The sequence below is a fragment of the Eptatretus burgeri genome, chromosome 22 (assembly GCF_056783735.1).
Source record: "Eptatretus burgeri isolate ZD-2024b chromosome 22, Ebu_testis_v1, whole genome shotgun sequence".
NCBI lineage: Eukaryota > Metazoa > Chordata > Myxini > Myxiniformes > Myxinidae > Eptatretus > Eptatretus burgeri.
The window spans coordinates 1,153,719-1,163,400 of NC_140982.1; the positions used below are offsets into that span (position 1 = coordinate 1,153,719).

The 9,682-nt window shown below is 47.0% G+C and overlaps 2 protein-coding genes across 6 annotated transcripts in view; one reads left to right on the plus strand and one right to left on the minus strand.

Annotated features, from left to right (window-relative positions):
- Window positions 1-17: 17 nt before the first annotated feature.
- Window positions 18-9,682, minus strand: part of LOC147008037 (gap junction gamma-1 protein-like) — a 22,067-nt gene continuing 12,402 nt past the window's right edge. Inside the window, exons 1-4 of one of the 5 annotated variants that reach the window (XM_085865699.1) lie at window positions 5,804-5,931; window positions 3,189-3,516; window positions 1,179-1,782; window positions 18-953 (exon numbers count right to left, since the gene is read on the minus strand). In XM_085865699.1, the coding sequence (XP_085721825.1) occupies window positions 1,182-1,782; window positions 3,189-3,490 (903 nt within the window). In that variant the 5' untranslated portion in view covers window positions 3,491-3,516; window positions 5,804-5,931 and the 3' untranslated portion in view covers window positions 18-953; window positions 1,179-1,181. Of the gene's footprint in view, window positions 954-1,178; window positions 1,783-3,188; window positions 3,517-5,129; window positions 5,273-5,803; window positions 5,932-9,682 lie in introns of those variants that run through there. The other 4 variants (XM_085865701.1, XM_085865702.1, XM_085865698.1 and 1 more) reach the window with 4 other exon arrangements.
- The window catches only part of LOC147008038 (uncharacterized), a 16,801-nt gene continuing 13,028 nt past the window's right edge, over window positions 5,910-9,682 (plus strand). The window contains exon 1 of the mRNA XM_085865703.1: window positions 5,910-6,039. Coding sequence (XP_085721829.1) covers window positions 5,964-6,039 — 76 coding nt within the window. The 5' untranslated portion in view covers window positions 5,910-5,963. The remainder of the gene's footprint in view (window positions 6,040-9,682) is intronic.

Sequence of the window (9,682 nt, forward strand, 5' to 3'; positions counted from 1 at the left end):
AGAGAGAGAGAGAGAGAGAGAGAGAGAGAGAGAGAGAGAGAGAGAGAGAGAGAGAGAGAGAGAGAGAGAGAGAGAGAGAGAGAGAGAGAGAGAGAGAGAGAGAGAGAGAGAGAGAGAGAGAGAGTCACTTCCTTCCGTTGGGATCGTTGTAATTGCTTCAGCCATTATTGTGCTCGGCCGGATGATCTCATTGTTGCGATCTCTTAATCTGGTACTCCGGCGATGTATTCCGACATCTTTTTCATCCTTGTTAGTTATGAAAACTTCAGAGATGGCTCTTAAAGGCTTACGACTTCCCTCTGTACTGGCTTTTCAGTGCAGTAGCATTTTGAACACATTTGAAGGGGAAGACATTTTTTCCCATCCCATCCCGACAGAGAGAGTACGAACATACTCCGTGATAACGAATGTCACAGTGAAGAGAACGAGTTCAGAATGAAAAAGAACAATCTGTCTTTTTGTTTGAAAACATCACGAGTGTTAAACTTCTGTAACGAATGGAATTGTAAATAGAACGACTTCGCAAAAAGAATGAGGTGAGAATGACAAAGAGTTTTTTTTTTCTGAACTAACGAGTGATCTACACACACACACACAAACAATCTGTGAAAACCCTCCGATCCCGTCCATTTGGCGAAATGATCCCTTTCCTGAAACCAAACATAACCAAACACCCAAACCACCAGGCTGATGACGTTGATCAATGACGCGGTCGAGAGGCTTCCGAGGATGAAATCCACACGAACCACTTCCCGGAGCTCCGCAGCGGCTCCTGAATGCTTTTGATCACGTCTTATTGACAAGACCACGTGAGGTCCTGCTCGGTGTGAGTTACCAGTGCGTCCTCAGGTAGCTGTTCCACGGGCGGAAAGTTCACCGGGTGATCCGAAGGATTCGGGACAACCTCAGCACCTCCGTCTCCGTGTCCACAGAGCTGGCCATTTGTGATCCTGCTTGAACAGACGCATCATCACATATTTCATTAACTCAACATCACCATCAACCATTAAAAGTCATGTCAAAGGTCATGATAAAGGACCGAAATATAATTGCATCGTTCCGTTACATCAATGTCAGATTAATCACTCACTAATTCCCCGTGGCGGTCACAAAAGGCCACCACCAAAAGCGACATTCTCGGGACAGAAACGAACAACGATCTCACGGTCATCTCTTACCTGTCACTTAGCATCACAGGAGGGGCGAGCCACGCTGGCATACGATGGCAGCCCGGATGGTGTTCCACGTGATTCAGAGAAACCATGATTTCTGATCTGGTAGAGCAACGCCACATCTTCACGTATTCGCTTTACGCGAATGGCATCAGTGACCTCCCCAATGAGCAGGTGAAACATTTCCACAATGCTTATGAGAAGACAAAGTCCTCCGACGGCGTACATCAACAACAGGAAAATTGTCTTCTCGCTTGGCCGTGAGACGAAGCAATCGACTTGGTGTTTGCAAGGCTCCCGGACACACTGGTAGAGGGCAGGAACTTCCAATCCGTAGCCGTAGTACTGACCGACAAGGAATGCCACCTCAAAGATGCTGCGCATGATGAGCTGCAGGACGTAGGCTGTCATCAATCCGTCTCTCTTGATGTATCGTCTTCTGTCGTGCTTCGCGGAGTCATCGACGACGGCTATCTGATTCGTTAAGGTCTCCAGCATCTCCAGCTCCACCTCTTCGTTGAACGTCGATCCATCTTCTCCTCCATTGTCTTCTTCTTTAGGACGTGGAGGTTTTTGCCCAACGTCCTGTCGTTTTGCCAGTGATGTGGTTCTACACGAAACGAGTGAAGATTAGCACACGACAAAGAACAGTTGGTCAATACGCGACTTCAGAAATGATATCCTCAACCTCAGCCTCCCAACCCCGAGTCCTCGCCTCCCCACTGCCAACCCGAAGACATCAATTACATCTCCATTCCAAGCCTTCAAACCCACTCACCACCCCAGCCCCCAACCACAACCCCCCCACCCCCCATCCACCAAAAGTCCTTAACCGTCCGACTCTGTCCCATATTTGCTCTCCCCCACCCTCCAAACTCCAATTCTGTCCTCCCCTCCCTCACCCACCTCCTGCTCATAACAGCAAACGAGTATTCACACAAACCATGAATGAAGCAACTCCAACATGTCATGGCGCGTCACGGTCGCCTGTCCAACCAACAATCCTGTGAGATACGTGGAAAAGATATGTGACCATGAGCATGTCAATTGTGCCAAGAAACGTATCTTGCGAACTCCACCGCTCTGCGTGGTACTCCACCGCTTCTTGAATACTTGAATTGCCGAACAATAGTGGAAAACACCGCTTCCACAAAATAACGTCTCATCGAAGTTTTTCATCCATTTTCATGACACACATAAAGCTCCAGGGATCTGTGGCATCCATGCTGAACTTCTCAAGGCTGGTGGAAATGCTGCACTCGTGTCGTTGCATGGAGTTCTGTGCTCTGCCTGGAACACGGGTATGTACCATCTCAACTGACTGGAATGGGGGCCTTGTTGTCCCTCTCTGAAAAAAAAAAAGAAAAAAAAAGCCAAGACTGCGACAACTACCGAGGGGTGACGCTGCTCTCAGTGCCGGGGAAGGTCTTTGCTCGGATAATGCCGGTACCTGTGCGGGAGGACGAAAGTCCGAGTCTTCATGTCCTTGGTGCTTCCAGTCTTGCTCTACGGATGTGAGACTTGGACTCTGACCAAGGATCTGAGACGGAGACTTAATTCCTTTGGTACCAGGTCTCTTCGGAGAATCCTTGGCTATCGCTGGTCGGACTTTGCGTCCAACGAGCGGTTGCTGAGAGAGACTCAAATGAGATTTGTTACCTGCATGGTCCGTGAGCGTCAGCTGAGGCTGTATGGACATGTGGCTCGTTTTCCTGACGCTGATCCTGCTCACCAGATTCTCTCAGCGAGGGAGCTTCGTTTCAAAAAATTTACAAAATGTCCCAAACATCGAACGCACGAGAGATATCCAGTGAGATTGAACTGATGACCTCCCACACTCAGAACGGACCTTCTTACGCATGATCGGTGTCCGGCTCTTTTGTCGTTGAGGATACGGGGCAGCAAGATCATGCTGCGTCAACGGGGTCAGCGTCGACCAGATTACACAGGGCTATCAGCTGTGGATGCACACAACGCGAATAGCAACCTCCCTCAATCCATCAAAACCAATCCCACCTTGAGATGTGATGCAAAGCAAAGGCGACGTACAGGATGGTGGGAATGGCGACCGCCATGATGTGAAAGATCCAGAATCGAACATGTGAGAGTGGAGCGTACCGGTCGTAGCACACGTTCGTGCATCCCGGCTGAATGGTGTTGCACGTGAAGAATCCTTGTTCGTCGTAGTAGATCGACTCGCCAGCCAAACCTGTGAGCACGATGCGAAGCACCAGGAAGGCCAGGAACCAAAGCTTCCCCAGGTAGGTCGAGTGACTTTCAATCTCCTGCAGGAGACTGGTGATGTATCCCCAGGACATCCCGAAGAGTCAACGGAGGAAGAACCCTGCAAAGACCGTCCGAGGGAGCAATTTCATCCGATTCATCATCATCATCATCATCATCATCAGAAGCCAAAATTTGACTAATTAACTAAAGTTTAACTAATTTAACCTGCAGGTGATCATCTTGGTTCAAATTGAGGTGAAACCCTAAAAAATGATCATCGTACATTGCCGGTAACACGTCATCGGTGTTCTGAGGAACCAAAACGATCATCACAACAACTGCCGAGCACAACAACGGCCTGGTTTTAAAAGTTGTTGATGATTACCGGATGAAAACACCTTTGTCATGTTAAAACAACGAAACTTTGTGTGTGTGATCAACATTGGGGGGGGGGGTGATTGAAATATCGAACGGTTTGTTTGGATTCGAGGCCAGATTCATGTTCCAGGGGTTGGGGACTTGGGGTAACAGGGGTCAAAACGGACATTTATTTGTTTTTTTTTACCATCAGGTCATTGCTGGTGGAACGTTTTAACGTCTTTCAACTTTTCTTGAGTTGGGAAACGCGGTGACTTGCGATGGCGCGTCATTAACTTGTCTCGAGTTCTCTATTGTTTCGAGAAGTATTACTATATCCTTGTGTGTGTGCTCCCCCCGTGTCCCAGTAACAGGTTCTTCATTCATCCCATCATAAATGGAACCGTCAGGCTCGAGGTCCCGCTTCTTCTTCCTCAATCCGCGGAGACGAGGTCTTTTTGAAGCATGCAGGTTTGTGATGAAACAACGGATTCGGACAAAATTTGGTGGACACGTTGATTGCGTCACACGGACTCACTGATTCGATTTGGGTGAAGATCCGAATCCGGATCCGGATACAATAATTTTTTTTTGTGATTCTTCATTCCAAAACTTCGTGGTGCGGTCAAAACACCATATGGAGCACGACACCTCGAAACGTTGTGGACGGGGATATTAGAAAACTGGGTGGACGACGAGACCAAGTTCCCTTCTTTTTGGAATTTCACTCGGCCATGGACTAACAACAAAGGCCTGAGGCCGATGTGCCTTCACACAATGGTGGATGATTAAGTTTTCTCACCCCCCTCCTCCCCCTCCCTTCCTCTCTCTCCCCTCCCCTCTGTCCTCCCTCACTCCATTCACACCTCTCTCCCACCCTTCCCTCCCCACCTTCCTCTTCTCCCTCCTCCCTCTACCCCTTCCACCTATTCTCCCCCTCACTCCTCTATATACCCTTTCCCTTCTCTTCTTCCCCCCTCTCCTCTTCTCCCCCTCCCTTCCCTTCTCTTCTTTCCCCCCTCCCTCCTCTATCTACCCCCTCCCTCCTCTTCCTTCTCCACCCCTCCCTCCTCTTCTTCCCCCTCCCCTCCATCATCTCTCCCTCCTCTCTTCCTCTTCCATCCTTCCCCACTCTTAATGGCGAACGCAGTGAGCTTCATACTTAACGCGTGCACGTGAGAAAATAGGAAACAACAACAACAACACAATACCCCTGGCTATTTCGAATCCGTGTCGTTAGCTATCACCTTTTACTTCCGGTTGTTGTTAAACGCTGTGCGGTGTATAAACACGATTGGGTTTTATTTCTATCTTGTGAATATTACTTAACGCGTGCACATGAGAGAATAGGAAGCAACAAAAACAACACAATACCCTGGCAATTGTGAATCCGTGTCGTTGGCTATGACCATTTTGCTTCCGTTTTTGTTTTGCTTCTGGTTTTTTTTTGTTTCCGGTTTTTTTCATGGGGAATGATGCATGCCGGGAGATCATGACCGGAAGTGTTTATTTATTTATTCAATTATTTTTTTAGCCTGAGGTGAATTTTATACTTCCGAAAGTGATTTTTTTTCATGACAGGAAGTGTTTATTTTGTATTTAACATTACCGGGAGTGATTTTGAAACTCTTTCCGGAACTTTTAATTTCTTTTATTCTTGACCAGAAGTGATCGTTTATTTATTTATTCTTTTAATTATTTTTTCCCAAAGTTAATTTCAATAAAGACATCTCCCGCATCATTAAAAAAATAATTTTTAATCGTGATTTACATTACTTGATCGCTGATCCCGAATCCAGGCCGAAGTAACCGGAAATTGCGTCAAAATCATCAGCTGTGCGGTGCTTACATGTATCACGGAACGGAACTCTCCCTCGCCGGGCTCTGAATTTGCTATTAATTTGGGGCCTACCTCACAACGCCTTGACTAGAAACAGGCCGCAACGGTTTCTTAACGATAAAGTTTTGTATTTTTTTTCACAACACCGGGGATGATGACGATGACAGGACGAACGTGAAAACGAAGCGAAGAGAGTAAACCAACTCACCAAAAACTGCTGATCTATTCACCCACTTGACAGATCTTCGAGCGTCCGCCATTGCAAACCCGTTCAAGATTCCCGGAGCTTTCATTCAAGGGATGAGAAACGATCAGGTGTGACGTCACTCGCTGCCGTCACCGCTCGACGAGCTGATTGGCTCATTCAAATGAAACGTTTACACTCTTCTTCTTCTTCTTCCTTAACGGATCAAAAGGCGCTGTCAAAATCGATTCACCGAGACAGTAAGTCGACTGCACAAGGGAACCTTGGAATGGCGGGAAATCTGAACAGGTATCCGAGACAGATCGATGTGAGTATTCACCTTTGAGTTTGATTAATTATTAATGTAGCTGTAAACTACCACCCTGGTGTTTCGCATGTCGGGTGATCCATCACCGTGTGTGTGCTCCATTAATCGTTAATGGAGCCGTTAAAAATCGCACGGTGTCTTTCGTGAAGAGGAGGCAAGTCATCGCCGGCACTCTGTACAAATTCCAAATTCCTTTTTCAACACAACAGAATTCTTTCCGTGTCAAATTTAATTTGATGTCAATGTACTGTCAGTGTCACTGTAGCCGTGCAGTTGGTACTCTGACAGCTCATCAACCCTCCTTCACCCCTCCCAACCCTCAGGTATCAATCCCCTTCTCGGCTGAGGTTCACCGGTACCTCCGGAACTTTATCTTTGCACCTCTCGTGGAACGAAACAACATTTGGCTGAAAGATAATTCAAAGTCCCATGAAAACATTCCCCTATTGTTTACATGTACACAGTGGGGGAACAAAGGCAGATAAACAGGACCTGGAAGTGGGAAATCATCAGAGGGCGTGGTCTTAACTTTCCTGTACCGGTGATTGGTACTCCTTGGAGGCCACGCCCAGTTGACACACTTTTCTACTCGGGTTGGCATGGCAACCAGGTGTTTGTTGCGTCGTACGGCCGATTCGACCTCTTGAAAGGTATCCAAGTTCACGGAGAAGAGTTGGGCGAAGGTTGAAGTACGTGCTGGGCGATGGGGAGTGCGAAAAAGAGATGATGCGATCATCGTGTTGGCCGACATCAAGCACCGCTGGACCTGTACCCGGGTCATTCCGCACACTTCCCCCTGTTGGCATCGTCCGTGGGACGAAGAACCGTTTGGTATGGAAAGGACGTAAAGGAAGTTACGTGACGCGTCAGGTCACGCTGAAACAAAGGATGGTGGGGAGTAATTAAATAATTTATCAAAAGTTACATCCCCCTTACATTCTGCGGCAGGACGAGCGAAACGTTTTGCCGCATGTCCGAGTGCAGTCCTCGTTGGTAGAAATTCCTTAATTGGAATTGTTTGTGAGACCAATCACGGGCAGCCATCGTCATCGTCTATTCAGAAGGTACCGAGTCACAAAAATGAGAAACGTGAGATAAATGGTGATTACGGTTTGGGAAATGTACCCTGGGGGAGAGCATCCACGTACACCGAGGGCCCCCCCAGAATTAGTTATTTCATCAGTTTGTGCAGACATCGATCCTTGCCCCGTGTCCGGGGGTTTGAGGGAGGAAATGCGTTGTGAGGTTAGTCTGTGTATCCGCGGTGTGATCTTCCCCTTCTCTACCCATTTTCAACCTTCTCAGCGCCATCGAAATGGCGTGGTGAAACATCCAACCTCTTTATGAGCTGCACGCCATTTTAATTCACCAGATTGTGTTGCTCTTTTTGATTAAAATAAATAAATAAATCCACAGAGTCATGCTGACGATGTCCTTCAAGAAGCTCGTAATCCTCAACCACCCGATCTTCATCACCGGCCTCCTCTCAGATTTCTCCGCTCACCTCCACGTTCCATTTTTATTCTCACGACTCCTTTCCTTTATTTTGGCCAAGTCAGGCCAAGCCAACCGGTTCGTGAAAGACTTGGGCCAAATTTTTTTTGCCCGGCTAAGCCCACACGAAGGTGGGAATAATTGAGGCCGTTATAAAAGTTGTGGATAATTTCACCAAAAGGGCCAAACTGAAACCAGCAGCGAAAACAAAGAAGGTTTACCGACCGTTGGTCCGCGGGGCACGACTCGGTGGTGGTGCGGGGAAGCTGCATTTCCATCGCACGGAACTGATGAGAAGTCTTTCATCCCCCTTGACCTGCAGAAGGAAATCGTTCAGGGAAGTGAGACGAGAGATAAAAAGGAAATATCGAATCAGAAAAGATCACAGAACGGCATCACCAGGTGGACCCGAGAATGTTATTTACACCTGGCTCGTCCGACAGCTGAAACACGATGACCTTCCGCCGTAACTTTTGTTCACCGTACATTGTAGATGTTCACCGTCGTGCGGGACGATAACGAAGAACTGGTGCAGAATTCATGTGTTCTTGCATTTGCCAGCGGATATCACCGTGGGGTCCTTTGGGACACCCTATTTCAACGATACAGTTTTCATAACAGTATTATCACCACACCTGTGGTTACCTGTACAACTGGGGTCCGTCTCAAATGGATGCCACTCTCGCACAATGTAACGACGCGTTTGCGAATGCCAGTCTCTCTGTTAAAAACCTTTTTTTATTCCGTTTCATTACAAGTCTTCTACGTGTGTGTGTGTGTGTGTGTGTGTGTGTGTGTGTGTGTGTGTGTGTGTGTGTGTGTGTGTGTGTGTGTGTGTGTGTGTGTGTGTGTGTGTGTGTCTGTGTGTGTGTCTGTCTGTGACCGCTGTTTCTCTACAACCACTGGTCCGATCTAATTGAAACTTGCCAGGTATATTGCTGGGGACCTGAGTATGTGCCTTTTCAAGGTTTGATAATAATCGGACAAGTGGTTCCCAAGTTATGGCCATTTATTTACCAAACCAATGACTGGACACGGTGCTATGACGTCACGATTGACGTCACAATTGTTATTTTTTTCACGCATGTACGGGCACGCATTTTACAAATGGAAAATGTTGGGATTTTTGGAACCATTGTCACCCCTCACCCCCAAACAAGGGTCCACTCCTCCCACACTTCTCTGCCTCAATCAAGGTGACAGGAGAGCTCAGAAGTAATACAGGATATCCTCTTTTTACAATGGAGTCTCGATTTAATTCCTGGCTCGACTACAAACAACCATCATGGTACCTCGGCGGTACTTGCGTACATTACATCTTTGCCGAGCGTGCAGATCTTCGGCCGTTTTCTTCGGCTGATTTAACCTGGTGAAAGAGCACATGAGCAGGTACACCTTCGGGGTGGTAGTTTGTGACACCGGGTTGTCTTCAAAAAAGGAAGAAAAAAACCCAAAAACGTTTGTTGCAATCAACTGAAATGAACGACACCGTCGCACCTCATCAATACCAGCTGTGTACGTTCCTGGGGGACGAGGTGTCACTCCAACTTTCCGCACTCTTATGTACAATCCCTGCAATGTTACGGTGTGCACACCTGTGACCCCCACGTCTTCAATGATCACAACACTGCCAAGTATTCCTGGACTCTGTGCACAAGTTTGAGAAAAATTAGCGTCAAAGTTAAAAAAAAAACTTTTCCGACACTGCAACTCCTGCTGGTCCTCAATGTGATTTGATGACGTCCGGTGGAGCAATGCTGCAGCATGTGTGCTGTGGGCTACAAGTCAACGGAACCAATCAGAATGGTTTATGAGATCAAAAACAAAACCAACCAGAACTCACTGCCTCCAACGAGCCAGCGACACGTGACGATATAAATTAATAAATTCGGGTTTTTGTATTCTGGGAGGTGCAATCATTAAGGCCAAAAAAAACATTTGTTTCCTATTGCATGGCCAAAAAAAATTGGGGAGGAAGGGAATTTTTAGTCTTTCGGTAATTGAATATTTTTTTTTTTTTGACAATTTTTTTTGCCATAAATATATTCATATAACTCGATGAAAAATGTTTATTTTCCTTG